Source organism: Callionymus lyra, chromosome 18 (assembly GCF_982586985.1).
Source record: "Callionymus lyra chromosome 18, fCalLyr1.hap1.1, whole genome shotgun sequence".
Taxonomy (NCBI): Eukaryota; Metazoa; Chordata; class Actinopteri; order Syngnathiformes; family Callionymidae; genus Callionymus; species Callionymus lyra.
In genome coordinates, this window is record NC_141835.1 from 786,975 (window position 1) to 814,711 (window position 27,737).

Here is a 27,737-nt window from a genome sequence, read left to right on the forward strand (position 1 = left end):
GGTTCAGAGTCTCTGAAGGTTCTGGCGGACCTCATCTGTAGCTTCCCCAACGTCCACCGCAGGTGAGGAACCAGGTCGTGACCTCAGTCGTGTTTTTAATCTTCGTCTTCCTCACGCAGTAGTCGTTTCGTGTTTGTTCCTGGTCCAGAAGATCCTGGTCCAGGTACCATCTTACCCAGGTGAGTCCCTTGACCCTAGAGGGTTAAATCAATCAATACACGGATAAATAACAATCTTTTTACGATGCAGTTTTTTCACATTTTTATCCGAATTATAATAAAGTTTATATTTCAATGAAGGGTTTAAAATAACATAATTCTATGTATATATATTTTTACAATCATCATTAAATATTCAGCATTTGTACATGTTTGTGTTGCAACTTAACCTCCGGCCTCTAGATGGCAGCAGTCGTTACATCCTCACAGCTAAAGGAAGAATGATGACTGAGGACGAGAGGATACAGTGACTCCAGCAGCTTCTAAAGCTGATGTTTGGACATATTTTGTCTTTCATTTTAGTTCATTTGACAAAGAGATGTTAATATCAAAGTTAAAACAGTTTGAGAGTAAAGCATGGATGTATGTTGTGAGTTCATCGATACTCGTCACTGTCCGACCTTTGAACTCTCTCCCCTCAGACCTCCGCTGGCGGACCACATCACCGAGGAGTTCCGAGAGCGAGTTCCCTTCTCCGTGTTCACCACCAACCCCTGCAGGTGAGACGCCGTCATGACGCGAGACTCGACCTCTAACCCGAGCCCCTCAGGATCCAGTACTGCAGCCAGGAGATGGTGATCCTGAGGGAAGACCTGGTCAACAAGATGTGCAGGAACTGCCTCCGGGTCCCCAACCAGAACCTGGACATCCCCAACCACGTGAGTGTCGTCGTCCTCGCCATGATTCCAGCGCCGACTCGTCTTCCCTCGTCCAGTTCGTCAAGACCATCCTGGCCCAGGGTCACCTGAGTCCACTGCCCCTCTACGTGAGCCCCGTGTTCTGGTCGTACGACGCCTCGCTGCGAGTGTATCCGGTGCCGGACGTCCTCGTGTTCGCCGACAAGTACGACCCGTTCGACGTGAGCTCGTCCGACTGTCTGTGCATCAACCCGGTGAGACCCTAACCCTAGCCGTCCAGCGGTTCCTCCTCATCATGTGGATCTGATTCTAGGGCTCGTTCCCGAGGAGCGGCTTCAAGTTCAAGGTGTATTATCCGTCCAGTCGCTCGGTGGAGGACAGGTGACCCCGACCCTCTCGTCTGAACCTCTTCATCCTTTAACTCGCTTTTCTTCTTACAGCAAACTTCAAGGCGTCTGAGGAGGAATGTTTTTGTTATTTTAATCTTATTGTTTTTAAATGTAAAATAAATGTCATGAATAAAGTCTTGTTTTACTCTCACTGTGATAAAGTCTTTATTGTTAAAAACATGTTGAACTTCCTGTTAAACTGGGATAAAACACCATCTTTAGATAATAAACATGTTAACTTGAGCCAGTATAGAAATAAAACTAAAGAAACTGTATTTATATTTGACTTTAAATTCATCGTTATATAACTTGTAAATGATGATTTTAGTTTGAAGATAATATTCTTTATTTCTAACATTTGTCTTTTGAGAGGAAAGATGAAATAAATGTTGCGTTTTTGTCACATTTACGATTTTATATTTAAATAAAATGATCTGAATAGCAGAATTTATTATTCATATTTGTTTTCATCATATATTCGTCCGACATGAGAATAAATAACAGAAGAATGTTCTAATATTAAGTCGTTATTAAATGTATTTTAAAGTGAAAAACAAAGTCAAGAACTTCCGTGTTTGTATTTGAAGGCGCCGGATGTGACCTCGCGTCACTTCCGGCCGTGCCTCTGAAGACGAGCTCTCAAATGGCGAACAAATATTTGTGAAATTCTCCATAAAAGCATCGTTTGTTCCGGTAAGAGATGATTTGTTTCTCCCTCGCAGGAATGTTTGTTACAGAGACGAACTTATAGCTTTGATATCGAAGTAAACAAACGTCAGCTGTTTGATAAACTGAGACATTATTTCAGTTTCATGAATAAAACTTTGATTTGTGTTTAAAACACAAAGATGTTTATAATCTGATCATCCGTGTTTTTAACTAAACCTCCAGATGTTTAAATAACAAGAACCATAAAGATGCAACAAAGTGAGTCTGTTGTTACTTTGTCTCAAACTATTAGAATATTTATCGATAGTTGAATCTTTTTTATACTTTTATCTTAAAACTATAAAAACTATCCTCGAACAGTTTCTCACGTTTGAACATGTTGGTCATAATCGAGCGACTTTCTCTGTCATGAGCTGATTTATTGTTACTGTATCAGTATCTATATCTAGATCTAGATCTATATCTATATGTGTGTTTCTTATAGCTTGTGTCTTCTGAATGAATCCACCTCTAAATAAACTACTTTAATGTTATTTAAACACGTGGATCCGACGTGTTTTTGCTCAATAAGAAACTTACATTATTGACATGAGCATCAATCACTGGAAATATCACTGTTTCCATGGCAACAACACACACTTCCTGCATCATAAGTTATCGAACACGTGTTGAACCAGCAGCTGCGTCACGTCAACAGTTACGATGACGTCAACGATCAACACAATAATAAACGCACCACGAGCCTCTTTGACTCCAGGACTGAGGACCGTGTGGAGTCCATCACTGATCCAGAGTGTTGATGATTTAACGACGGCTTTGTTGCATCACAGACACTTGTGTGTCCAGAACACGTGTGTGTAGTGAAGAAACAACATCAGAGTCTCTGACACACGAACGCATCACTGACGTCGACTCACGATCTGATTGGTTGAAGCGTCTGATGACACCTGTCATGATGCAGGACTGAAGCCTCAGGTGAACCAGCAACAATATTCAGGTTCGGAAGAGAGAGCAGATGAAAGGAGGAAGAGAGAGCAGATGAAAGGATGAAGAAGAGAGCAGATGAAAGGAGGAAGAGAGAGCAGATGAAAAGAGGAAGAGAGAGCAGATGAAAGGAGGAAGAGAGAGCAGATGAAAGGAGGAAGAGAGAGCAGATGAAAAGAGGAAGAGAGAGCAGATGAAAGGATGAAGAGAGAGCAGATGAAAGGAGGAAGAGAGAGCAGATGAAAAGAGGAAGAGAGAGCAGATGAAAGGAGGAAGAGAGAGCAGATGAAAGGAGGAAGAGAGAGCAGATGAAAAGAGGAAGAGAGAGCAGATGAAAGGATGAAGAGAGAGCATTAGAATGAAAGGAGGAAGAGAGAGCATTAGAATGAAAGGATGAAGAGAGAGCATTAGAATGAAAGGATGAAGAGAGAGCAGATGAAAGGATGAAGTGAGAGCAGATGAAAGGAGGAGGAGAGAGCAGATGAAAGGAGGAAGAGAGAGCAGATGAAAGGATGTAGAGAGAGCAGATGAAAGGAGGAAGAGAGAGCAGATGAAAAGAGGAAGAGAGGGCAGATGAAAGGAGGAAGAGAGAGCAGATGAAAGGATGTAGAGAGAGCAGATGAAAGGATAAAGAGAGAGCAGATGAAAGGAGGAGGAGAGAGCAGATGAAAGGAGGAAGAGAGAGCAGATGAAAGGATGAAGAGAGAGCAGATGAAAGGAGGAGGAGAAAGCAGATGAAAGGAGGAAGAGAGAGCAGATGAAAAGAGGAAGAGAGAGCAGATGAAAGGAGGAAGAGAGAGCAGATGAAAGGAGGAAGAGAGAGCAGATGAAAGGAGGAAGAGAGAGCAGATGAAAGGAGGAAGAGAGAGCAGATGAAAAGAGGAAGAGAGAGCAGATGAAAGGATGAAGAGAGAGCAGATGAAAGGAGGAGTGAGCAGATGAAAAGAGGAAGAGAGAGCAGATGAAAGGATGAAGAGAGAGCAGATGAAAGGAGGAGGAGAGAGCAGATGAAAGGAGGAAGAGAGAGCAGATGAAAGGATGAAGAGAGAGCAGATGAAAGGAGGAGGAGAGAGCAAATGAAAGGAGGAAGAGAGAGCAGATGAAAAGAGGAAGAGAGAGCAGATGAAAAGAGGAAGAGAGAGCAGATGAAAGGATGAAGAAGAGAGAGCAGATGAAAGGATGAAGAAGAGAGAGCAGATGAAAGGAGGAAGAGAGAGCAGATGAAAGGATGAAGAAGAGAGAGCAGATGAAAGGAGGAAGAGAGAGCAGATGAAAGGATGAAGAAGAGAGAGCAGATGAAAGGAGGAAGAGAGAGCAGATGAAAGGATGAAGAAGAGAGAGCAGATGAAAGGAGGAAGAGAGAGCAGATGAAAGGATGAAGAAGAGAGAGCAGATGAAAGGAGGAGGAGAGAGCAGATGAAAAGAGGAAGAGAGAGCAGATGAAAGGATGAAGAGAGAGCATTAGAATGAAACTGTAGAGTACCTGGAGTAAAGTGAAGAGTACCTGGAGTAAACTGGAGGGTACCTGGAGTAAACTGTAGAGTACCTGGAGTAAACTGAAGGGTACCTGGAGTAAACTGTAGAGTACTTGGAGTAAACTGTAGAGTACCTGGAGTAAAGTGTAGAGTACCTGGAGTAAAGTGAAGAGTACCTGGAGTAAATTGGAGGGTACCTGGAGTAAACTGTAGAGTACCTGGAGTAAACTGGAGGGTACCTGGAGTAAACTGTAGAGTACCTGGAGTAAAGTGTAGAGTACCTGGAGTAAAGTGAAGAGTACCTGGAGTAAAGTGTAGAGTACCTGGAGTAAAGTGAAGAGTACCTGGAGTAAACTGGAGGGTACCTGGAGTAAACTGTAGAGTACCTGGAGTAAACTGAAGGGTACCTGGAGTAAACTGTAGAGTACCTGGAGTAAACTGAAGGGTACCTGGAGTAAACTGTAGAGTACCTGGAGTAAAGTGTAGAGTACCTGGAGTAAAGTGTAGAGTACCTGGAGTAAACTGTAGAGTACCTGGAGTAAACTGAAGGGTACCTGGAGTAAACTGTAGAGTACCTGGAGTAAACTGGAGGGTACCTGGAGTAAACTGAAGAGTACCTGGAGTAAACTGTAGAGTACCTGGAGTAAACTGAATGGTACCTGGAGTAAACTGAAGGGTACCTGGAGTAAACTGAAGGGTACCTGGAGTAAAGTGAAGAGTAAAGTGAAGAGTAAACTGAAGGGTACCTGGAGTAAACTGAAGGGTACCTGGAGTAAACTGAAGAGTACACTGAACAGTACCTGGAGTAAAGTGAAGAGTAAACTGAAGAGTACTTGGAGTAAAGTGAAGAGTAAAGTGAAGAGTAAACTGAACAGTACCTGGAGTAAAGTGAAGAGTAAACTGAAGAGTAAACTGAAGGGTACCTGGAGTAAAGTGAAGAGTAAACTGAACAGTACCTGGAGTAAAGTGAAGAGTAAACTGAAGAGTAAACTGAAGAGTAAACTGAAGGGTACCTGGAGTAAAGTGAAGAGTAAAGTGAAGAGTAAAGTGAAGAGTAAACTGAAAGGTACCTGGAGTAAAGTGAAGAGTAAAGTGAACAGTAAACTGAAAGGTACCTGGAGTAAAGTGAAGAGTAAAGTGAAGAGTAAACTGAACAGTACCTGGAGTAAACTGAAGAGTAAAGTGAAGAGTAAACTGAAGAGTACCTGGAGTAAAGTGAAGAGTAAACTGAAGAGTAAACTGAAAGGTACCTGGAGTAAAGTGAAGAGTAAAGTGAAGTGTAAACTGAACAGTACCTGGAGTAAAGTGAAGAGTAAACTGAAGAGTAAACTGAAGAGTACCTGGAGTAAAGTGAAGAGTAAAGTGAAGAGTAAACTGAAGGGTACCTGGAGTAAAGTGAAGAGTAAAGTGAAGAGTACCTGGAGTAAAGTGAAGGGTAAACTGAACAGTACCTGGAGTAAAGTGAAGAGTAAACTGAAGAGTACCTGGAGTAAAGTGAAGAGTAAACTGAAGAGTAAACTGAAAGGTACCTGGAGTAAAGTGAAGAGTAAAGTGAAGAGTAAACTGAACAGTACCTGGAGTAAACTGAAGGGTACCTGGAGTAAAGTGAAGAGTAAACTGAAGAGTACCTGGAGTAAAGTGAAGAGTAAACTGAACAGTAAACTGAAAGGTACCTGGAGTAAAGTGAAGAGTAAAGTGAAGAGTAAACTGAACAGTACCTGGAGTAAAGTGAAGAGTAAACTGAAGAGTAAACTGAAGGGTACCTGGAGTAAAGTGAAGAGTAAACTGAAGAGTAAACTGAAGAGTACCTGGAGTAAAGTGAAGAGTAAAGTGAAGAGTAAACTGAAGAGTACCTGGAGTAAAGTGAAGAGTAAACTGAAGAGTACCTGGAGTAAAGTGAAGAGTAAACTGAACAGTAAACTGAACAGTACCTGGAGTAAAGTGAAGAGTAAAGTGAAGAGTAAAGTGAAGAGTACCTGGAGTAAAGTGAAGAGTACCTGGAGTAAAGTGAAGAGTAAACTGAAGGGTACCTGGAGTAAAGTGAAGAGTAAACTGAAGAGTACCTGGAGTAAAGTGAAGAGTAAACTGAAGAGTAAACTGAAGAGTACCTGGAGTAAAGTGAAGAGTAAAGTGAAGAGTACCAGGAGTAAAGTGAAGAGTAAAGTGAAGAGTACCTGGAGTAAAGTGAAGAGTAAAGTGAAGAGTACCTGGAGTAAAGTGAAGAGTAAAGTGAAGAGTACCTGGAGTAAAGTGAAGAGTAAAGTGAAGAGTACCTGGAGTAAAGTGAAGAGTAAACTGAAGGGTACCAGGAGTAAAGTGAAGAGTAAAGTGAAGAGTAAACTGAAGGGTACCTGGAGTAAAGTGAAGAGTAAAGTGAAGAGTAAACTGAAGGGTACCTGGAGTAAAGTGAAGAGTAAACTGAAGAGTACCTGGAGTAAAGTGAAGAGTAAACTGAAGAGTAAACTGAAAGGTACCTGGAGTAAAGTGAAGAGTAAAGTGAAGAGTAAACTGAACAGTACCTGGAGTAAACTGAAGGGTACCTGGAGTAAAGTGAAGAGTAAACTGAAGAGTACCTGGAGTAAAGTGAAGAGTAAACTGAAGAGTACCTGGAGTAAAGTGAAGAGTAAACTGAAGAGTAAACTGAAGAGTACCTGGAGTAAAGTGAAGAGTAAAGTGAAGAGTAAACTGAAGGGTACCTGGAGTAAAGTGAAGAGTAAAGTGAAGAGTACCTGGAGTAAAGTGAAGGGTAAACTGAACAGTACCTGGAGTAAAGTGAAGAGTAAACTGAAGAGTACCTGGAGTAAAGTGAAGAGTAAACTGAAGAGTAAACTGAAAGGTACCTGGAGTAAAGTGAAGAGTAAAGTGAAGAGTAAACTGAACAGTACCTGGAGTAAACTGAAGGGTACCTGGAGTAAAGTGAAGAGTAAACTGAAGAGTACCTGGAGTAAAGTGAAGAGTAAACTGAACAGTAAACTGAAAGGTACCTGGAGTAAAGTGAAGAGTAAACTGAACAGTACCTGGAGTAAAGTGAAGAGTAAACTGAAGTGTAAACTGAAGGGTACCTGGAGTAAAGTGAAGAGTAAACTGAAGAGTAAACTGAAGAGTACCTGGAGTAAAGTGAAGAGTAAAGTGAAGAGTAAAGTGAAGAGTAAACTGAAGAGTAAACTGAAGAGTACCTGGAGTAAAGTGAAGAGTAAACTGAAGAGTACCTGGAGTAAAGTGAAGAGTAAACTGAACAGTAAACTGAACAGTACCTGGAGTAAAGTGAAGAGTAAAGTGAAGAGTAAACTGAAGAGTACCTGGAGTAAAGTGAAGAGTACCTGGAGTAAAGTGAAGAGTAAACTGAAGGGTACCTGGAGTAAAGTGAAGAGTAAACTGAAGAGTACCTGGAGTAAAGTGAAGAGTAAACTGAAGAGTAAACTGAAGAGTACCTGGAGTAAAGTGAAGAGTAAAGTGAAGAGTACCAGGAGTAAAGTGAAGAGTAAAGTGAAGAGTACCTGGAGTAAAGTGAAGAGTAAAGTGAAGAGTACCTGGAGTAAAGTGAAGAGTAAAGTGAAGAGTACCTGGAGTAAAGTGAAGAGTAAAGTGAAGAGTACCTGGAGTAAAGTGAAGAGTAAACTGAAGGGTACCAGGAGTAAAGTGAAGAGTAAAGTGAAGAGTAAAGTGAAGAGTACCTGGAGTAAAGTGAAGAGTAAAGTGAAGAGTACCTGGAGTAAAGTGAAGAGTAAAGTGAAGAGTACCTGGAGTAAAGTGAAGAGTAAACTGAAGGGTACCAGGAGTAAAGTGAAGAGTAAAGTGAAGAGTAAAGTGAAGAGTACCTGGAGTAAAGTGAAGAGTAAAGTGAAGAGTACCTGGAGTAAAGTGAAGAGTAAACTGAAGAGTACCTGGAGTAAAGTGAAGAGTAAAGTGAAGAGTACCTGGAGTAAAGTGAAGAGTAAAGTGAAGAGTACCTGGAGTAAAGTGAAGAGTAAAGTGAAGAGTACCTGGAGTAAACTGAAGAGTAAAGTGAAGAGTAAAGTGAAGAGTAAAGTGTAGAGTACCTGGAGTAAAGTGAAGAGTAAAGTGAAGAGTACCTGGAGTAAACTGAAGAGTAAAGTGAAGAGTAAAGTGAAGAGTAAACTGAAGAGTACCTGGAGTAAAGTGAAGAGTAAAGTGAAGAGTACCTGGAGTAAAGTGAAGAGTAAAGTGAAGAGTACCTGGAGTAAAGTGAAGAGTAAAGTGAAGAGTACCTGGAGTAAACTGAAGAGTAAAGTGAAGAGTAAAGTGAAGAGTAAAGTGAAGAGTACCTGGAGTAAACTGAAGAGTAAAGTGAAGAGTAAAGTGAAGAGTACCTGGAGTAAAGTGAAGAGTAAACTGAAGAGTAAAGTGAAGAGTAAAGTGAAGAGTAACGTGAAGAGTAAACTGAAGAGTAAAGTGAAGAGTACCTGGAGTAAAGTGAAGAGTAAAGTGAAGAGTACCTGGAGTAAGCTTCTGTGTCCACAGAGATGGCGGATCGAGCTCCTCCAGACGTGGTGTGGATCTTGAACGACGTGGACGAGGAGGAGGAGGCGGTTGCCGTGGACGACGGCGCGGCGGAGAAGCTTCGCCCGGAGGCGCCGGCCGAGCGCAGCGGTCACGTGGCGGTGATGGACGGCGTCCTGATGTACGTGTGGGGGGGGTACAAGGTGAGACACACCTGTCACCTCTCACCTGAGCGTGAAGTAACCTGTCGCCCGCAGAAGAGCGCCCAGAACCGCGGCTTCTTCGACCTGTACCTGCCGCGCTACGAGATGTGGGTCTACGACACCGAGGCCGGGCTGTGGTGAGTTCAAGGACCCTCGGAACATCTAGAGACTCACTCTGGCGTCTGCAGGAGCAAACACTCGTGCAGCGGGAACCTGCACAAGTCCATGTCCGGCAGCTGCGGCGCCTGCGTGCACGGCGTCCTCTACCTGTTCGGAGGACATCACGACCACGGGAACACCAACCGGGTACGTGGACCTGGTCCGTCTCTCTGGGGGAACATCTCTGACCCGTGTCCCTCAGATCTACCGGCTGCCCCTGAGGGCCTCCAGCCTGGTGTGGGAGGAGATGAGCCTCAGAGGAGTTCCTCCCTCGTCCAAAGACAAGCTCGGCTGCTGGTCGAGCAACAATCGGTGAGAGTTTGTCGAGACGTTCATGAGTCGAAGTTTAACGTGTTTGTTTATCATAGAAGTGATGATACAGTATCTTCTATATTAGTATCTTCTATATTAGGATCTTCTATATTAGTATCTTCTATATTAGTATCTTCTATATTAGTATCTTCTATATTAGGATCTTCTATATTAGTATCTTCTATATTAGGATATTCTATATTAGTATCTTATATATTAGTATCTTCTATATTAGTATCTTCTATATTAGGATATTCTATATTAGTATCTTCTATATTAGTATCTTATATATTAGTATCTTCTATATTAGTATCTTCTATATTAGTATCTTCTATATTAGTATCTTCTATATTAGTATCTTATATATTAGTATCTTCTATATTAGTATCTTCTATATTAGGATATTCTATATTAGTATCTTCTATATTAGTATCTTCTATATTAGTATCTTCTATATTAGTATCTTATATATTAGTATCTTCTATATTAGTATCTTCTATATTAGGATATTCTATATTAGTATCTTCTATATTAGTATCTTCTATATTAGTATCTTCTATATTAGTATCTTCTATATTAGTATCTTATATATTAGTATCTTCTATATTAGTATCTTCTATATTAGGATATTCTATATTAGTATCTTCTATATTAGTATCTTCTATATTAGTATCTTCTGTATTAGTATCTTCTATATTAGTATCTTCTATATTAGTATCTTCTATATTAGTATCTTCTATATTAGTATCTTCTATATTAGTATCTTCTATATTAGTATCTTCTATATTAGGATCTTCTATATTAGTATCTTCTGTATTAGTATCTTTTATATTAGTATCTTTTATATTAGTATCTTTTATATTAGTATCTTCTGTATTAGTATCTTCTGTATTAGTATCTTTTGTATTAGTATCTTCTGTATTAGTATCTTATATATTAGTATCTTCTATATTAGTATCTTTTATATTAGTATCTTCTATATTAGTATCTTCTATATTAGTATCTTATATATTAGTATCTTCTATATTAGTATCTTCTATATTAGTATCTTCTATATTAGTATCTTATATATTAGTATCTTCTATATTAGTATCTTCTATATTAGGATCTTCTATATTAGGATCTTCTATATTAGTATCTTCTATATTAGTATCTTCTATATTAGTATCTTCTATATTAGTATCTTCTATATTAGTATCTTCTATATTAGTATCTTCTATATTAGTATCTTCTGTATTAGTATCTTCTATATTAGTATCTTCTATATTAGTATCTTCTATATTAGTATCTTCTATATTAGTATCTTCTATATTAGTATCTTCTATATTAGTATCTTCTATATTAGGATCTTCTATATTAGTATCTTCTGTATTAGTATCTTTTATATTAGTATCTTTTATATTAGTATCTTCTGTATTAGTATCTTCTGTATTAGTATCTTTTGTATTAGTATCTTCTGTATTAGTATCTTATATATTAGTATCTTCTATATTAGTATCTTTTATATTAGTATCTTCTATATTAGTATCTTCTATATTAGTATCTTATATATTAGTATCTTCTATATTAGTATCTTCTATATTAGTATCTTCTATATTAGTATCTTATATATTAGTATCTTCTATATTAGTATCTTCTATATTAGGATCTTCTATATTAGGATCTTCTATATTAGTATCTTCTATATTAGTATCTTCTATATTAGTATCTTCTATATTAGTATCTTCTATATTAGTATTTTCTATATTAGTATCTTCTATATTAGTATCTTCTATATTAGTATCTTCTATATTAGTATCTTCTATATTAGGATCTTCTATATTAGTATCTTCTATATTAGGATCTTCTATATTAGGATCTTCTATATTAATATCTTCTATATTAGTATCTTCTATATTAGGATCTTCTATATTAGGATCTTCTATATTAGTATCTTCTATATTAGTATCTTCTATATTAGGATCTTCTATATTAGGATCTTCTATATTAGGATCTTCTATATCAGTATCTTCTATATTAGTATCTTCTATATTAGTATCTTCTATATTAGGATCTTCTATATTAGGATCTTCTATATTAGTATCTTCTATATTAGGATCTTCTATATTAGGATCTTCTATATTAGGATCTTCTATATCAGTATCTTCTATATTAGTATCTTCTATATTAGTATCTTCTATATTAGTATCTTCTATATTAGTATCTTCTATATTAGTATCTTCTATATTAGTATTTTCTATATTAGTATCTTCTATATTAGTATCTTCTATATTAGTATCTTCTATATTAGTATCTTCTATATTAGGATCTTCTATATTAGTATCTTCTATATTAGGATCTTCTATATTAGGATCTTCTATATTAGTATCTTCTATATTAATATCTTCTATATTAGTATCTTCTATATTAGGATCTTCTATATTAGGATCTTCTATATTAGTATCTTCTATATTAGTATCTTCTATATTAGGATCTTCTATATTAGGATCTTCTATATTAGGATCTTCTATATCAGTATCTTCTATATTAGTATCTTCTATATTAGTATCTTCTATATTAGGATCTTCTATATTAGGATCTTCTATATTAGTATCTTCTATATTAGGATCTTCTATATTAGGATCTTCTATATTAGGATCTTCTATATTAGTATCTTCTGTATTAGTATCTTCTGTATTAGTATCTTCTGTATTAGTATCTTTTATATTAGTATCTTCTATATTAGTATCTTCTATATTAGTATCTTATATATTAGTATCTTTTATATTAGTATCTTCTATATTAGTATCTTCTATATTAGTATCTTCTGTATTAGTATCTTCTGTATTAGTATCTTCTGTATTAGTATCTTTTATATTAGTATCTTTTATATTAGTATCTTCTGTATTAGTATCTTCTATATTAGTATCTTCTATATTAGTATCTTTTATATTAGTATCTTCTATATTAGTATCTTCTATATTAGTATCTTCTATATTAGTATCTTCTGTATTAGTATCTTCTGTATTAGTATCTTCTGTATTAGTATCTTTTATATTAGTATCTTTTATATTAGTATCTTCTGTATTAGTATCTTTTATATTAGTATATTTTATATTAGTATCTTCTATATTAGTATCTTCTACAGTATATTAGTATCTTCTGTATTAGTATCTTCTGTATTAGTATCTTTTATATTAGTATCTTTTATATTAGTATCTTCTGTATTAGTATCTTCTGTATTAGTATCTTCTATATTAGTATCTTGTATATTAGTATCTTCTATATTAGTATCTTCTATATTAGTATCTTCTATATTAGTATCTTCTGTATTAGTATCTTTTATATTAGTATCTTTTATATTAGTATCTTTTATATTAGTATCTTCTATATTAGTATCTTCTATATTAGTATCTTCTATATTAGTATCTTCTATATTAGTATCTTCTATATTAGTATCTTCTATATTAGTATATTATATATTAGTATCTTCTATATTAGTATCTTATATATTAGTATCTTCTATATCAGTATCTTCTATATTAGTATCTTCTATATTAGTATCTTCTATATTAGTATCTTCTATATCAGTATCTTCTATATTAGTATCTTCTATATTAGTATCTTCTATATTAGTATCTTCTATATTAGTATCTTCTATATTAGTATATTATATATTAGTATCTTCTATATTAGTATCTTCTATATTAGTATCTTCTATATCAGTATCTTCTATATTAGTATCTTCTATATTAGTATCTTCTATATTAGTATCTTCTATATTAGTATCTTCTATATTAGTATCTTCTGTATTAGTATCTTCTGTATTAGTATCTTCTGTATTAGTATCTTTTGTATTAGTATCTTCTATATTAGTATCTTTTATATTAGTATCTTATATATTAGTATCTTTTATATGAGTATCTTCTATATTAGTATCCTCTATATTAGTATCTTCTATATTAGTATCTTCTGTATCAGTATCTTCTATATTAGTATCTTCTGTATTAGTATCTTCTGTATTAGTATCTTCTGTATTAGTATCTTTTATATTAGTATCTTCTATATTAGTATCTTCTATATTAGTATCTTCTATATTAGTATCTTCTATATTAGTATCTTCTATATTAGTATCTTCTGTATTAGTATCTTCTGTATTAGTATCTTTTATATTAGTATCTTCTATATTAGTATCTTCTATATTAGTATCTTTTATATTAGTATCTTCTATATTAGTATCTTCTATATTAGTATCTTCTATATTAGTATCTTCTATATTAGTATCTTCTGTATTAGTATCTTCTGTATTAGTATCTTTTATATTAGTATCTTCTATATTAGTATCTTCTATATTAGTATCTTCTATATTAGTATCTTCTATATTAGTATCTTCTATATTAGTATCTTCTATATTAGTATCTTCGGTATTAGTATCTTCTCTATTAGTATCTTCTGTATTAGTATCTTTTATATTAGTATCTTCTATATTAGTATCTTCTATATTAGTATCTTCTATATTAGTATCTTCTATATTAGTATCTTCTATATTAGTATCTTCTGTATTAGTATCTTCTGTATTAGTATCTTCTGTATTAGTATCTTCTGTATTAGTATCTTCTATATTAGTATCTTCTGTATTAGTATCTTCTGTATTAGTATCTTCTGTATTAGTATCTTTTATATTAGTATCTTCTATATTAGTATCTTCTATATTAGTATCTTCTATATTAGTATCTTCTGTATTAGTATCTTCTATATTAGTATCTTCTATATTAGTATCTTCTATATTAGTATCTTCTGTATTAGTATCTTCTGTATTAGTATCTTCTGTATTAGTATCTTCTGTATTAGTATCTTCTGTATTAGTATCTTCTATATTAGTATCTTATATATTAGTATCTTTTATATTAGTATCTTTTATATTAGTATCTTCTATATTAGTATCTTCTATATTAGTATCTTCTGTATTAGTATCTTCTGTATTAGTATATTCTATATTAGTATCTTCTATATTAGTATCTTCTGTATTAGTATCTTCTGTATTAGTATCTTCTATATTAGTATCTTCTATATTAGTATCTTCTATATTAGTATCTTTTATATTAGTATCTTTTATATTAGTATCTTTTATATGAGTATCTTTTATATGAGTATCTTCTATATTAGTATCTTCTATATTAGTATCTTCTATATTAGTATCTTCTGTATTAGTATCTTCTGTATTAGTATCTTCTATATTAGTATCTTCTATATTAGTATATTCTATATTAGTATCTTCTGTATTAGTACCTTCTGTATTAGTATCTTCTATATTAGTATCTTCTATATTAGTATATTCTATATTAGTATCTTCTGTATTAGTACCTTCTGTATTAGTATCTTTTATATTAGTATCTTCTGTATTAGTATCTTCTGTATTAGTATCTTCTATATTAGTATCTTCTATATTAGTATATTCTATATTAGTATCTTCTGTATTAGTACCTTCTGTATTAGTATCTTTTATATTAGTATCTTCTATATTAGTATCTTTTATATTAGTATCTTTTATATTAGTATCTTCTATATTAGTATCTTCTATATTAGTATCTTCTATATTAGTATCTTCTGTATTAGTATCTTCTGTATTAGTATCTTATATATTAGTATCTTTTATATTAGTATCTTCTATATTAGTATCTTCTATATTAGTATCTTCTATATTAGTATCTTCTATATTAGTATCTTCTATATTAGTATCTTCTATATTAGTATCTTCTATATTAGTATCTTCTATATTAGTATCTTCTATCAGTGTCTCCGGAGCACAAGTATCTCCAGCCATGAAATGCATAATAAAGAAGTAAAAATATATATAAGTCGCACTGGAGTATAAGTCGTGTTTTTGGGGGAAATGTATTTGATAAAATCCAAGAACAGACATGTGATCTTGAAAGTTTAAAATAAAACTAGAGGCAACAACAGAATAATGTTCCGTTACATGAAGTGAGAACCTGGTATGTTAACATAACATATGAAGAGTTATTCAGAGAACTATAGCATCAATAACTAACTAGTTTACCAAACCATCCGTGTAACAAATAACTCTTCATCCTCGTGTCACTTTTAAACAACTAACTAACTCCGGAGGTAGAAGATGCTTCCTCTTCTACGTGGAAATGATCAACACAGGCCTAGAGCGCCCTCTGGTGGTTTAGTGTGAGAATAACATGTGACATGATATAATAATGTGGTAATAATTTCACACATAAGTCGCTCCAGTATAAATCAGAGTATAAGTCGCGGACAAACTATGAAGAAAACACACTTTAGTCCGGAGAATACAGTACATTTAATGAGTTTATTGAAAGGTTGCATTTTTTATTCAATTTGTTTCCATTTCAAAATTAAAAATGGACCAGATTTTAATTAAGTATATAAAGATTCTGCTCGTGGCATGATTGGATCCAGTGGTTCTGTTGGTTCTGTTGGTTCTGTTGGTTCTGTTGGTTCTGTTGGTTCTGTTGGTTCTGTTGGTTCTGTTGGTTCTGTTGGTTCTGTCTGGAGTCATTAAACCAACATCTATATTGAGTTTGAATGGTTGTAATAATGTCTGGACGCGTCTCTCAGGCTGGTGTTCTTCGGAGGTTACGGTTTGGCTCCCGAAGCGTCTCATCGAGGAACCTTTGAGTTCGACGAGTCGTCGTTACCAGTAAGTTTGTCTCGACCTTCAACACTCCGAGTCTAAACCCACCGTGGCTTCAGTGGGACGCGGGCCGAGGCTGGAACAACCACGTCCACATCCTGGACCTGGAGACCAACACCTGGAGCCAGCCCGTCACCACGGTAACCCGTCGCCGCCGGACCCGTGGTCGGCAGGAAGTGATGCGTCTGTGTTGCAGGGGAAGCCGCCGTCGCCCAGAGCCGCCCACGCCTGCGCCACGCTGGGCCGCCGAGGCTACGTGTTCGGAGGACGATACAAGGTGAGAAGGACCAGCGTCGCTGCAGCTGCTGCTCACGCCTTCATCTCTGCAGAACTTCCGTCTGAACGACATGTACTACCTGGACCTGGACACCTGGGAGTGGCATGAAGTGTGAGTTTGGAAGGTCCTGATGTGTCCACGAAGCTTCATGAAGTTCTGAGATGGTACGACTGTGACCTCCAGGGTGGTCCCTCAGCACGGTCCAGTGGGTCGGTCCTGGCACTCCTTCACGCCGGTGTCACATGATCAGATCTTTCTCTTCGGAGGCTTCACCACGGACGAGCAGACGCTCAGTGAGTCTCACACGAACGTGTCAATGACGCTGATTGACATGTGGCTCGACAGGTGACGCCTGGATCTACAGCATCAGCAAGAACGAGTGGAAGACGTTCAAACACGAACACACTGATAGTCCCAGGTACGTTAGCTCTTACGTCTCTGCCTGAGTCATGCTTTACGCTGCCGTCTCCGGTGAGTCTGCGTTGAGTTGGTTCTTTACGCTGCCGTCTCCAATGAGTCTCTTTACGCTGCCGTCTCCGATGAGTCTGTGTTGAGTTGGTTCTTTACGCTGCCGTCTCCGATGAGTCTGCGTTGAGTTGGTTCTTTACGCTGCCGTCTCCGATGAGTCTGTGTTGAGTTGGTTCTTTACGCTGCCGTCTCCAATGAGTCTCTTTACGCTGCCGTCTCTGATGAGTCTGTGTTGAGTTGGTTCTTTACGCTGCCGTCTCCAATGAGTCTCTTTACGCTGCCGTCTCCGATGAGTCTCTTTACGCTGCCGTCTCCGATGAGTCTGTGTTGAGTTGGTTCTTTACGCTGCCGTCTCCGATGAGTCTGTGTTGAGTTGGTTCTTTACGCTGCCGTCTCCGGTGGGTCTGCGTTGAGTTGGTTCTTTACACTGCCGTCTCCGATGAGTCTGTGTTGAGTTGGTTCTTTACGCTGCCGTCTCCAATGAGTCTCTTTACGCTGCCGTCTCTGATGAGTCTGTGTTGAGTTGGTTCTTTACGCTGCCGTCTCCAATGAGTCTCTTTACGCTGCCGTCTCCGATGAGTCTCTTTACGCTGCCGTCTCCGATGAGTCTGTGTTGAGTTGGTTCTTTACGCAGCCGTCTCCGATGAGTCTGTGTTGAGTTGGTTCTTTACGCTGCCGTCTCCGGTGGGTCTGCGTTGAGTTGGTTCTTTACGCTGCCGTCTCCGATGAGTCTCTTTACGCTGCCGTCTCCGATGAGTCTGTGTTGAGTTGGTTCTTTACGCTGCCGTCTCCGATGAGTCTGTGTTGAGTTGGTTCTTTACGCTGCCGTCTCCGGTGGGTCTGCGTTGAGTTGGTTCTTTACGCTGCCGTCTCCAATGAGTCTCTTTACGCTGCCATCTCCGATGAGTCTGTGTTGAGTTGGTTCTTTACGCTGCCGTCTCCGATGAGTCGCTTTACGCTGCCATCTCCGATAAGTCTGTGTTGAGTTGGTTCTTTACGCTGCCGTCTCCGATGAGTCTGCGTTGAGTTGGTTCTTTACGCTGCCGTCTCCGATGAGTCTGTGTTGAGTTGGTTCTTTACGCTGCTGTCTCCGATGAGTCTGTGTTGAGTTGGTTCTTTACGCTGCCGTCTCCGATGAGTCTGCGTTGAGTTGGTTCTTTACGCTGCCGTCTCCGATGAGTCTGTGTTGAGTTGGTTCTTTACGCTGCCGTCTCCAATGAGTCTCTTTACGCTGCCGTCTCCGATGAGTCTGTGTTGAGTTGGTTCTTTACGCTGCCGTCTCCGATGAGTCTGTGTTGAGTTGGTTCTTTACGCTGCCGTCTCCGATGAGTCTGTGTTGAGTTGGTTCTTTACGCTGCCGTCTCCGGTGAGTCTGCGTTGAGTTGGTTCTTTACACTGCCGTCTCCGATGAGTCTGTGTTGAGTTGTGTCTTTACGCTGCCGTCTCCAATGAGTCTCTTTACGCTGCCGTCTCCGATGAGTCTGTGTTGAGTTGTGTCTTTACGCTGCCGTCTCCAATGAGTCTCTTTACGCTGCCATCTCCGATGAGTCTGTGTTGAGTTGGTTCTTTACGCTGCCGTCTCCAACAAGTCTACCTTAGTTGGTTCTTTACGCTGCCGTCTCCGACGAGTCTGCGTTGAGTTGGTTCTTTACGCTGCCGTCTCCGATGAGTCTGCGTTGAGTTGGTTCTTTACGCTGCTGTCTCCAATAAGTCTGCGTTGAGTTGGTTCTTTACGCTGCCATCTCCAATAAGTCTGCATTGAGTTGGTTCTTTACGCTGCCATCTCCAACGAGTCTCTTTACGCTGCCGTCTACGATGAGTCTGTGTTGAGTTGGTTCTTTACGCTGCCGTCTCCAATGAGTCTCTTTACGCTGCCGTCTCCGATGAGTCTGTGTTGAGTTGGTTCTTTACGCTGCCGTCTCCGATGAGTCTGTGTTGAGTTGGTTCTTTACGCTGCTGTCTCCGATGAGTCTGTGTTGAGTTGGTTCTTTACGCTGCCGTCTCCGATGAGTCTGCGTTGAGTTGGTTCTTTACGCTGCCGTCTCCGATGAGTCTGTGTTGAGTTGGTTCTTTACGCTGCCGTCTCCAATGAGTCTCTTTACGCTGCCGTCTCTGATGAGTCTGTGTTGAGTTGGTTCTTTACGCTGCCGTCTCCAATGAGTCTCTTTACGCTGCCGTCTCCGATGAGTCTGTGTTGAGTTGGTTCTTTACGCTGCCGTCTCCGATGAGTCTGTGTTGAGTTGGTTCTTTACGCTGCCGTCTCCGGTGGGTCTGTGTTGAGTTGGTTCTTTACACTGCCGTCTCCGATGAGTCTGTGTTGAGTTGTGTCTTTACGCTGCCGTCTCCAATGAGTCTCTTTACGCTGCCGTCTCCGATGAGTCTGTGTTGAGTTGTGTCTTTACGCTGCCGTCTCCAATGAGTCTCTTTACGCTGCCATCTCCGATGAGTCTGTGTTGAGTTGGTTCTTTACGCTGCCGTCTCCAATAAGTCTGCGTTGAGTTGGTTCTTTACGCTGCCGTCTCCAATAAGTCTGCGTTGAGTTGGTTCTTTACGCTGCCGTCTCCAATAAGTCTCTTTACGCTGCCGTCTCCGATGAGTCTGTGTTGAGTTGGTTCTTTACGCTGCCGTCTCCGATGAGTCTGTGTTGAGTTGGTTCTTTACGCTGCCGTCTCCAATGAGTCTCTTTACGCTGCCGTCTCCGATGAGTCTGTGTTGAGTTGGTTCTTTACGCTGCCGTCTCCGATGAGTCTGTGTTGAGTTGTGTCTTTACTCTGCCGTCTCCAATGAGTCTCTTTACGCTGCCGTCTTCAACAAGTCTACCTTAGTTGATTCTTTATGCTGCTGTCTCCGACGAGTCTGCGTTGAGTTGGTTCTTTACGCTGCCGTCTCCAACAAGTCTACCTTAGTTGGTTCTTTACGCTGCCGTCTCCGACGAGTCTGCGTTGAGTTGGTTCTTTACGCTGCCGTCTCCGATGAGTCTGCGTTGAGTTGGTTCTTTACGCTGCCGTCTCCGATGAGTCTGTGTTGAGTTGGTTCTTTACGCTGCCGTCTCCAACAAGTCCACCTTAGTTGGTTCTTTACGCTGCCGTCTCCGACGAGTCTGCGTGGAGTTAGTTCTTTACGCTGTCGTCTCCGATGAGTCTGCGTTGAGTTGGTTCTTTACGCTGCCGTCTCCGATGAGTCTGTGTTGAGTTGGTTCTTTACGCTGCCGTCTCCAACAAGTCTACCTTAGTTGGTTCTTTACGCTGCCGTCTCCAATGAGTCTCTTTACGCTGCCGTCTCCGACAAGTCTGCGTTGAGTTGGTTCTTTACGCTGCCGTCTCCGATGAGTCTGTGTTGAGTTGGTTCTTTACGCTGCCGTCTCCGGTGAGTCTCTTTACGCTGCCTTCTCCAATGAGTCTCTTTACGCTGCCGTCTCCGATGAGTCTGTGTTGAGTTGGTTCTTTACGCTGCCATCTCCGGTGAGTCTCTTTACGCTGCCATCTCCGATGAGACTGTGTTGAGTTGGTTCTTTACGCTGCCGTCTCCGGTGAGTCTGCGTTGAGTTGGTTCTTTACGCTGCCGTCTCCGGTGAGTCTGCGTTGAGTTGGTTCTTTACGCTGCCGTCTCCGGTGAGTCTCTTTACGCTGCCGTCTCCAATGAGTCTCTTTACGCTGCCGTCTCCGATGAGTCTGCGTTGAGTTGGTTCTTTACGCTGCCGTCTCCAATGAGTCTCTTTACGCTGCCGTCTCCGATGAGTCTGCGTTGAGTTGGTTCTTTACGCTGCCGTCTCCGATGAGTCTGCGTTGAGTTGGTTCTTTACGCTGCCGTCTCCGGTGAGTCTGCGTTGAGTTGGTTCTTTACGCTGCCGTCTCCGGTGAGTCTCTTTACGCTGCCGTCTCCAATGAGTCTCTTTACGCTGCCGTCTCCGATGAGTCTGCGTTGAGTTGGTTCTTTACGCTGCCGTCTCCAATGAGTCTCTTTACGCTGCCGTCTCCGATGAGTCTGCGTTGAGTTGGTTCTTTACGCTGCCGTCTCCGATGAGTCTGCGTTGAGTTGGTTCTTTACGCTGCCGTCTCCGATGAGTCTGCGTTGAGTTGGTTCTTTACGCTGCCGTCTCCGATGAGTCTGCGTTGAGTTGGTTCTTTATGCTGCCGTCTCCAATGAGTCTCTTTACGCTGCCGTCTCCGATGAGTCTGTGTTGAGTTGGTTCTTTATGCTGCCGTCTCCAATGAGTCTCTTTACGCTGCCGTCTCCGATGAGTCTGTGTTGAGTTGGTTCTTTACGCTGCCGTCTCCAATGAGTCTCTTTACGCTGCCGTCTCCGATGAGTCTGTGTTGAGTTGGTTCTTTATGCTGCCGTCTCCAATGAGTCTCTTTACGCTGCCGTCTCCGATGAGTCTGTGTTGAGTTGGTTCTTTACGCTGCCGTCTCCGATGAGTCTGTGTTGAGTTGGTTCTTTACGCTGCCGTCTCCGATGAGTCTGTGTTGAGTTGGTTCTTTACGCTGCCGTCTCCAATAAGTCTCTTTACGCTGCCCTCTCCGATGAGTCTGCGTTGAGTTGGTTCTTTACGCTGCCGTCTCCAATAAGTCTCTTTACGCTGCCCTCTCCGATGAGTCTGTGTTGAGTTGGTTCTTTACGCTGCCGTCTCCGATGAGTCTGTGTTGAGTTGGTTCTTTACGCTGCCGTCTCCGATGAGTCTGTGTTGAGTTGTGTCTTTACGCTACCGTCTCCAATGAGTCTCTTTACGCTGCCGTCTCCGATGAGTCTGCGTTGAGTTGGTTCTTTATGCTGCTGTCTCCAACAAGTCTACCTTAGTTGGTTCTTTACGCTGCCGTCTCCAACAAGTCTACCTTAGTTGGTTCTTTACGCTGCCGTCTCCGATGAGTCTGTGTTGAGTTGGTTCTTTACGCTGCCGTCTCCGATGAGTCTGCGTTGAGTTGGTTCTTTACGCTGCCGTCTCCGATGAGTCTCTTTACGCTGCCGTCTCCGATGAGTCTGTGTTGAGTTGGTTCTTTACGCTGCCGTCTCCGATGAGTCTGTGTTGAGTTGGTTCTTTACGCTGCCGTTTCTTCTTCAGCAGATCCGAGTTTTAAAGTTTCCAGACTTGTATTGTTAAAAAACGATCAGTGTTGAATTTGTGGGTCAAATGTCAAAGGTCGGGATGTGTTGTCGGCTCCTGAGGAACGTATCGAGATGTTTGAATCAGAACTTCTGTGGTGTGTCTGCAGACTCTGGCACTCGGCCGGCGCTGGTCCTGACGGGGAGGTCTTCGTGTTCGGAGGATGTGCCAACAACCTCATCTCTCGTCAAAGAGCCGTGAGTCTCGACCTTCGAACCTCAACCTTCAGAGAGTCAACGTTTGTTTCCCGACAGGCTCACAGCAACAAGCTGCTGGTGTTTGACGTCCAACCCAAGACCCTGTTCAGGTGAGTCTGGAGTCTCACCTGTGACCTGCTCTGATAGTCTCACCTGTGACCTCGCTCTGATAGTCTCACCTGTGACCTCGCTCTGATAGTCTCACCTGTGACCTCGCTCTGATAGTCTCACCTGTGACCTCGCTCTGATAGTCTCACCTGTGACCTCGCTCTGATAGTCTCACCTGCGACCTCGCTCTGATAGTCTCACCTGTGACCTCGCTCTGATAGTCTCACCTGTGACCTCGCTCTGATAGTCTCACCTGTGACCTGTGACCCGCTCTGATAGTCTCACCTGTGACCTCGCTCTGATAGTCTCACCTGTGACCTCGCTCTGATAGTCTCACCTGTGACCTCGCTCTGATAGTTTCACCTGTGACCTCGCTCTGATAGTCTCACCTGTGACCTCGCTCTGATAGTTTCACCTGTGACCTCGCTCTGATAGTCTCATCTGTGACCTGTGACCTGCTCTGATAGTTTCACCTGTGACCTCGCTCTGATAGTTTCACCTGTGACCTGTGACCCGCTCTGATAGTCTCACCTGTGACCTCGCTCTGATAGTCTCACCTGTGACCTCGCTCTGATAGTTTCACCTGTGACCTCGCTCTGATAGTCTCACCTGTGACCTGTGACCTGCTCTGATAGTCTCACCTGTGACCTGTGACCTGCTCTGATAGTCTCACCTGTGACCTCGCTCTGATAGTCTCACCTGTGACCTCGCTCTGATAGTCTCACCTGTGACCTCGCTCTGATAGTCTCACCTGTGACCTCGCTCTGATAGTCTCACCTGTGACCTCGCTCTGATAGTCTCACCTGTGACCTGTGACCTGCTCTGATAGTCTCACCTGTGACCTGTGACCTGCTCTGATAGTCTCACCTGTGACCTCGCTCTGATAGTCTCACCTGTGACCTGTGACCTCGCTCTGATAGTCTCACCTGTGACCTTGCTCTGATAGTCTCACCTGTGACCTGTGACCTGCTCTGATAGTCTCACCTGTGACCTCGCTCTGATAGTCTCACCTGTGACCTCGCTCTGATAGTCTCACCTGTGACCTCGCTCTGATAGTCTCACCTGTGACCTCGCTCTGATAGTCTCACCTGTGACCTCGCTCTGATAGTCTCACCTGCGACCTGTGACCTCGCTCTGATAGTCTCACCTGTGACCTCGCTCTGATAGTCTCACCTGCGACCTCGCTCTGATAGTCTCACCTGTGACCTGTAACCTCGCTCTGATAGTCTCACCTGTGACCTCGCTCTGATAGTCTCACCTGTGACCTCGCTCTGATAGTCTCACCTGTGACCTCGCTCTGATAGTCTCACCTGTGACCTGTGACCCGCTCTGATAGTCTCACCTGTGACCTCGCTCTGATAGTCTCACCTGTGACCTCGCTCTGATAGTCTCACCTGTGACCTGCTCTGATAGTCTCACCTGTGACCTCGCTCTGATAGTCTCACCTGTGACCTGTGACCTCGCTCTGATAGTCTCACCTGTGACCTGCTCTGATAGTCTCACCTGTGACCTCGCTCTGATAGTCTCACCTGTGACCTCGCTCTGATAGTCTCACCTGTGACCTCGCTCTGATAGTCTCACCTGCGACCTGTGACCTCGCTCTGATAGTCTCACCTGTGACCTCGCTCTGATAGTCTCACCTGTGACCTTGCTCTGATAGTCTCACCTGTGACCTCGCTCTGATAGTCTCACCTGTGACCTCGCTCTGACCCCGTCTGTCCAGGCTCAGCATGGAGACGGTCCTGCAGCACCAGAGGCGTCTGGTCCAGATCTGGGACTGTCTCCCCAAACACCTGCTCAACAGCCTCAGGAGGAGAATCAAAGCAACAGGATGAAGATCCTCAAGCTTTCAAACTTCAAGACGAGTCGAGTTCGTTTCCAGGGCAACGACATGATTGACACTTTTGCTGCTTCTTTAATTGACACCAGCAGGAGGCGCCGTTTGTATATATTGGTATTTATGTGGTTTCAGTGTCTTTAATTTAACTTGACCTTCAGCCTGAAGGTCGTGTAAATGAAAATTGTAAAATTGTGTAAAATTGTGTAAAATTGTGTAAAAATTGCACCTTTTGTTGTTTTTTATTGTAAACGATTGTTTTCATGAATAAACAAACTTTTAACTCGTGATGTTCAGCTCTGGTCGTTCATTTCTTCTTCGCCGCCTGAAGGTTCGGAGCCGAGACTTTGACTTTTCCAGGAACGTTCCTGAACAAGTCCGCGTCCTGCAGGAGAAGAACCGAGTCAAGGTCACACGTACAGAAACCCTGAGGTCTTCATGGAGCTTCACTAGATGTCGCTCTCCAGTCCTTCACAAGCGAGAGCGCCCCCTGCTGCCCTGAAGCTCCATCATCAGCAGGTGAAGAACATTTGTCTCGTTGAAGGTCAGAAGAAGATTCAAACCTTGATGCTGCGCAGAAGGTCCTTCTCTCTGGCGCTCGTGTCTTTGCCCTTCATGAAGCTCAGAACTGCTGTGCGAGCAGCTGCAACAAACAAGTGTATCTTCACTCAGTTATGAAGTCACATGTTCCACCAAAACATTTAAAAACAAACAAAGTGTTTTGAATTCAAAAGAGGATTTAAGATCAAACCTCACACGTTTAAAAGTAAGTTAAGTAAAAACATTATGAAAGTGAAACATCAAAATAATGTAAAGGCACCAAATAATATGTAAATGATATGAAAATATGTAACAAGTCTAAAGTTTTTAGATCAATTTCCACATAATTTAGTCATTTGTTACATTAGTTTGGATTATATTACATTAGTTTAGATTATATTACATTAGTTTGGATTATATTACATTAGTTTGGATTATATTACATTAGTTTAGATTATATTACATTAGTTTAGATTATATTACATTAGTTTGGATTATATTACATTAGTTTAGATTATATTACATTAGTTTAGATTTGATTACATTAGTTTAGATTATATTATATTAGTTGAGATTATATTACATTAGTTTAGATTTGATTACATTAGTTTAGTTTAGATTATATTACATTAGTTTAGATTATATTATATTAGTTGAGATTATATTACATTAGTTTAGATTATATTACATTAGTTTAGATTATATTATATTAGTTGAGATTATACTACATTAGTTTAGATTTGATTACATTAGTTTAGATTATATTACATTAGTTTAGATTATATTACATTAGTACAGATTGTTTCTTCTTCTACAGTCAAGAGTTGCTGCTTGTGTTTGGTCACATGACGTCTCACCTTTTCCCTTCTTCTGCGTCCCAGGTGTGAGTTTGACCTTGAGCCTGAGGACACAAGCCGAGGTTAGCATCATGACGGCACCTTGTCTTCCTGCTCCACCGGACCTTCTCCATCTCCTCCCTGCTGCTCCGGCTTCTTCACGGGCTCCTGGTCCTGGGCTTGAGGTGGTTGAGGTGGTTGAGGTGGTGGTAGTTGAGGTGGTTGAGGTGGTTGAGGTGGTTGGTGGTTGGTGGTTGAGGTGGTTGAGGTGGTTGTGGTGGTTGTGGTGGTTGTGGTGGTTGAGGTGGTTGGTGGTTGAGGTGGTTGAGGTGGTTGAGGTGGTTGAGGTGGTTGAGGTGGTTGTTGTAGTTGTTGTGGTGGTGGTGGTTGAGGTGGTGGTTGAGGTGGTTGAGGTGGTTGTTGAGGTGGTTGTTGTGGTGGTGGTGGTTGAGGTGGTGGTTGAGGTGTTTGAGGTGGTTGAGGTGGTGGTTGAGGTGGTTGAGGTGGTTGAGGTGGTTGTTGTAGTTGTTGTGGTGGTGGTGGTTGAGGTGGTGGTTGAGGTGTTTGAGGTGGTTGAGGTGGTGGTTGAGGTGGTTGAGGTGGTTGAGGTGGTTGGTGGTTGGTGGTTGAGGTGGTTGAGGTGGTTGTGGTGGTTGTGGTGGTTGTGGTGGTTGAGGTGGTTGGTGGTTGAGGTGGTTGAGGTGGTTGAGGTGGTTGAGGTGGTTGAGGTGGTTGTTGTAGTTGTTGTGGTGGTGGTGGTTGAGGTGGTGGTTGAGGTGGTTGAGGTGGTTGTTGTGGTGGTGGTGGTTGAGGTGGTGGTTGAGGTGTTTGAGGTGGTTGAGGTGGTGGTTGAGGTGGTTGAGGTGGTTGAGGTGGTTGTTGTAGTTGTTGTGGTGGTGGTGGTTGAGGTGGTGGTTGAGGTGTTTGAGGTGGTTGAGGTGGTGGTTGAGGTGGTTGAGGTGGTTGAGGTGGTGGTTGAGGTGGTGGTTGAGGTGGTGGTTGAGGTGTTTGAGGTGGTTGAGGTGGTGGTTGAGGTGGTTGAGGTGGTTGGTGGTTGAGGTGGTTGAGGTGGTTGTGGTGGTTGAGGTGGTGGTTGAGGTGTTTGAGGTGGTTGAGGTGGTTGAGGTGGTTGGTGGTTGAGGTGGTTGAGGTGGTTGTGGTGGTTGGTGGTTGAGGTGGTTGTGGTGGTTGAGGTGGTGGTTGAGGTGTTTGAGGTGGTTGAGGTGGTTGAGGTGGTGGTTGAGGTAGTTGAGGTGGTTGAGGTGGTTGAGGTGGTTGGGGGTTGAGGTGGTTGAGGTGGTTGAGGTGGTTGAGGTGGTTGAGGTGGTTGTGGTGGTTGAGGTGGTTGGGGGTTGAGGTGGTTGAGGTGGTTGAGGTGGTTGAGGTGGTTGAGGTGGTTGTGGTGGTTGAGGTGGTTGAGGTGGTTGAGGTGGTTGAGGTGGTTGTGGTGGTTGAGGTGGTGGTTGAGGTGTTTGAGGTGGTTGAGGTGGTGGTTGAGGTGGTTGAGGTGGTTGAGGTGGTGGTTGAGGTGGTTGAGGTGGTTGGGGGTTGAGGTGGTTGAGGTGGTGGTTGAGGTGGTTGAGGTGGTTGGGGGTTGAGGTGGTTGAGGTGGTGGTTGAGGTAGTTGAGGTGGTTGAGGTGTTTGAGGTGGTTGAGGTGGTTGAGGTGGTTGGGGGTTGAGGTGGTTGAGGTGGTGGTTGAGGTAGTTGAGGTGGTTGAGGTGTTTGAGGTGGTTGAGGTGGTTGAGGTGGTGGTTGAGGTGGTTGAGGTGGTGGTTGAGGTGGTTGAGGTGGTGGTTGAGGTGGTTGGGGGTTGAGGTGGTTGAGGTGGTGGTTGAGGTAGTTGAGGTGGTTGAGGTGTTTGAGGTGGTTGAGGTGGTTGAGGTGGTTGAGGTGGTGGTTGAGGTGGTTGAGGTGGTTGAGGTGGTGGTTGAGGTGGTTGAGGTGGTGGTTGAGGTGTTTGAGGTGGTGGTTGAGGTGTTTGAGGTGGTTGAGGTGGTGGTTGAGGTGGTTGAGGTGGTTGAGGTGGTTGAGGTGGTGGTAGTTGAGTTGGTTGAGGTGGTTGAGGTGGTTGAGTTGGTTGAGGTGGTTGAGGTGGTGGTAGTTGAGTTGGTTGAGGTGGTTGAGGTGGTTCCTGAGCAGGTGCTGGTCTGCTCGGCTCCTCGCGGTTCTTCCCCTTCTTACTCTCGTCTTTGACCTCCT

General features: G+C 41.5%; 4 protein-coding genes across 8 annotated transcripts in view; 3 read left to right on the top strand and 1 right to left on the bottom strand.

Annotated features, from left to right (window-relative positions):
* The window catches only part of pole2 (polymerase (DNA directed), epsilon 2), a 5,478-nt gene extending 4,082 nt beyond the window's left edge, over positions 1–1,396 (top strand). The window contains exons 12-18 of the mRNA XM_087779879.1: positions 8–62; positions 120–179; positions 641–718; positions 769–877; positions 934–1,110; positions 1,170–1,237; positions 1,297–1,396. Coding sequence (XP_087636005.1) covers positions 8–62; positions 120–179; positions 641–718; positions 769–877; positions 934–1,110; positions 1,170–1,237; positions 1,297–1,315 — 566 coding nt within the window. The 3' untranslated portion in view covers positions 1,316–1,396. The remainder of the gene's footprint in view (positions 1–7; positions 63–119; positions 180–640; positions 719–768; positions 878–933; positions 1,111–1,169; positions 1,238–1,296) is intronic.
* A 449-nt stretch (positions 1,397–1,845) lies between these two features.
* Positions 1,846–24,448, top strand: LOC148059995 (kelch domain-containing protein 2-like). Its single transcript, XM_087779388.1, has 14 exons — positions 1,846–1,938; positions 8,856–9,037; positions 9,092–9,174; positions 9,226–9,343; positions 9,399–9,508; positions 16,097–16,178; positions 16,232–16,312; positions 16,369–16,449; positions 16,502–16,560; positions 16,633–16,742; positions 16,795–16,867; positions 22,128–22,215; positions 22,273–22,325; positions 24,047–24,448. The coding sequence occupies exons 2-14, from the start codon at positions 8,858–8,860 to the stop codon at positions 24,156–24,158; spliced, it is 1,230 nt and encodes a 409-aa protein (XP_087635514.1). The 5' UTR covers positions 1,846–1,938; positions 8,856–8,857; the 3' UTR covers positions 24,159–24,448.
* LOC148059996 (ribosome quality control complex subunit NEMF-like) lies at positions 24,384–25,744 on the bottom strand. 2 transcript variants are annotated; one of them, XM_087779395.1, is made up of 4 exons: positions 25,662–25,744; positions 25,558–25,601; positions 24,724–24,803; positions 24,384–24,545 (listed from the first exon to the last, which is right to left on the bottom strand). In XM_087779395.1, exons 1-4 carry the CDS (start codon positions 25,668–25,670, stop codon positions 24,454–24,456), a joined length of 225 nt encoding a protein of 74 aa, XP_087635521.1. In that variant the 5' UTR covers positions 25,671–25,744; the 3' UTR covers positions 24,384–24,453. The 2 variants fall into 2 exon arrangements, with proteins under 2 accessions (XP_087635521.1, XP_087635520.1); XM_087779394.1 differs by lacking the exon at positions 25,662–25,744 and having other exon boundaries at positions 25,558–25,642.
* Positions 25,629–27,737, top strand: LOC148059997 (uncharacterized). Of its 4 annotated transcripts, none has more exons than XM_087779392.1 (4): positions 25,629–25,763; positions 25,857–26,414; positions 27,543–27,620; positions 27,663–27,737. In XM_087779392.1, the coding sequence occupies exons 1-4, from the start codon at positions 25,629–25,631 to the stop codon at positions 27,729–27,731; spliced, it is 840 nt and encodes a 279-aa protein (XP_087635518.1). In that variant the 3' UTR covers positions 27,732–27,737. The 4 variants fall into 4 exon arrangements, with proteins under 4 accessions (XP_087635518.1, XP_087635517.1, XP_087635515.1 ...); XM_087779391.1 differs by having other exon boundaries at positions 27,654–27,731; XM_087779389.1 differs by having other exon boundaries at positions 27,543–27,731.

Coding starts and splice junctions, on each gene's coding strand:
- LOC148059995 (XM_087779388.1), top strand. CDS start 8,858: ATGGCGGATCGAGCTCCTCCAGACGTGGTGTGGATCTTGAACGACGTG. Junction 9,509..16,096: donor TGCTGGTCGAGCAACAATCG/GTGAGAGTTTGT, acceptor CGCGTCTCTCAG/GCTGGTGTTCTTCGGAGGTT. Junction 16,743..16,794: donor CACGGACGAGCAGACGCTCA/GTGAGTCTCACA, acceptor GTGGCTCGACAG/GTGACGCCTGGATCTACAGC.
- LOC148059997 (XM_087779389.1), top strand. CDS start 25,629: ATGACGGCACCTTGTCTTCCTGCTCCACCGGACCTTCTCCATCTCCTC. Junction 25,764..25,856: donor TGGTAGTTGAGGTGGTTGAG/GTGGTTGAGGTG, acceptor TTGGTGGTTGAG/GTGGTTGAGGTGGTTGAGGT. Junction 26,415..27,542: donor TTGAGGTGGTTGAGGTGGTT/GTTGTAGTTGTT, acceptor GTGGTGGTTGAG/GTGGTTGAGGTGGTTGAGGT.
- LOC148059996 (XM_087779394.1), bottom strand. CDS start 25,630: ATGATGCTAACCTCGGCTTGTGTCCTCAGGCTCAAGGTCAAACTCACA. Junction 24,804..25,557: donor GACGCAGAAGAAGGGAAAAG/GTGAGACGTCAT, acceptor TGTTTGTTGCAG/CTGCTCGCACAGCAGTTCTG. Junction 24,546..24,723: donor ACCTTCTGCGCAGCATCAAG/GTTTGAATCTTC, acceptor CTTCTCCTGCAG/GACGCGGACTTGTTCAGGAA.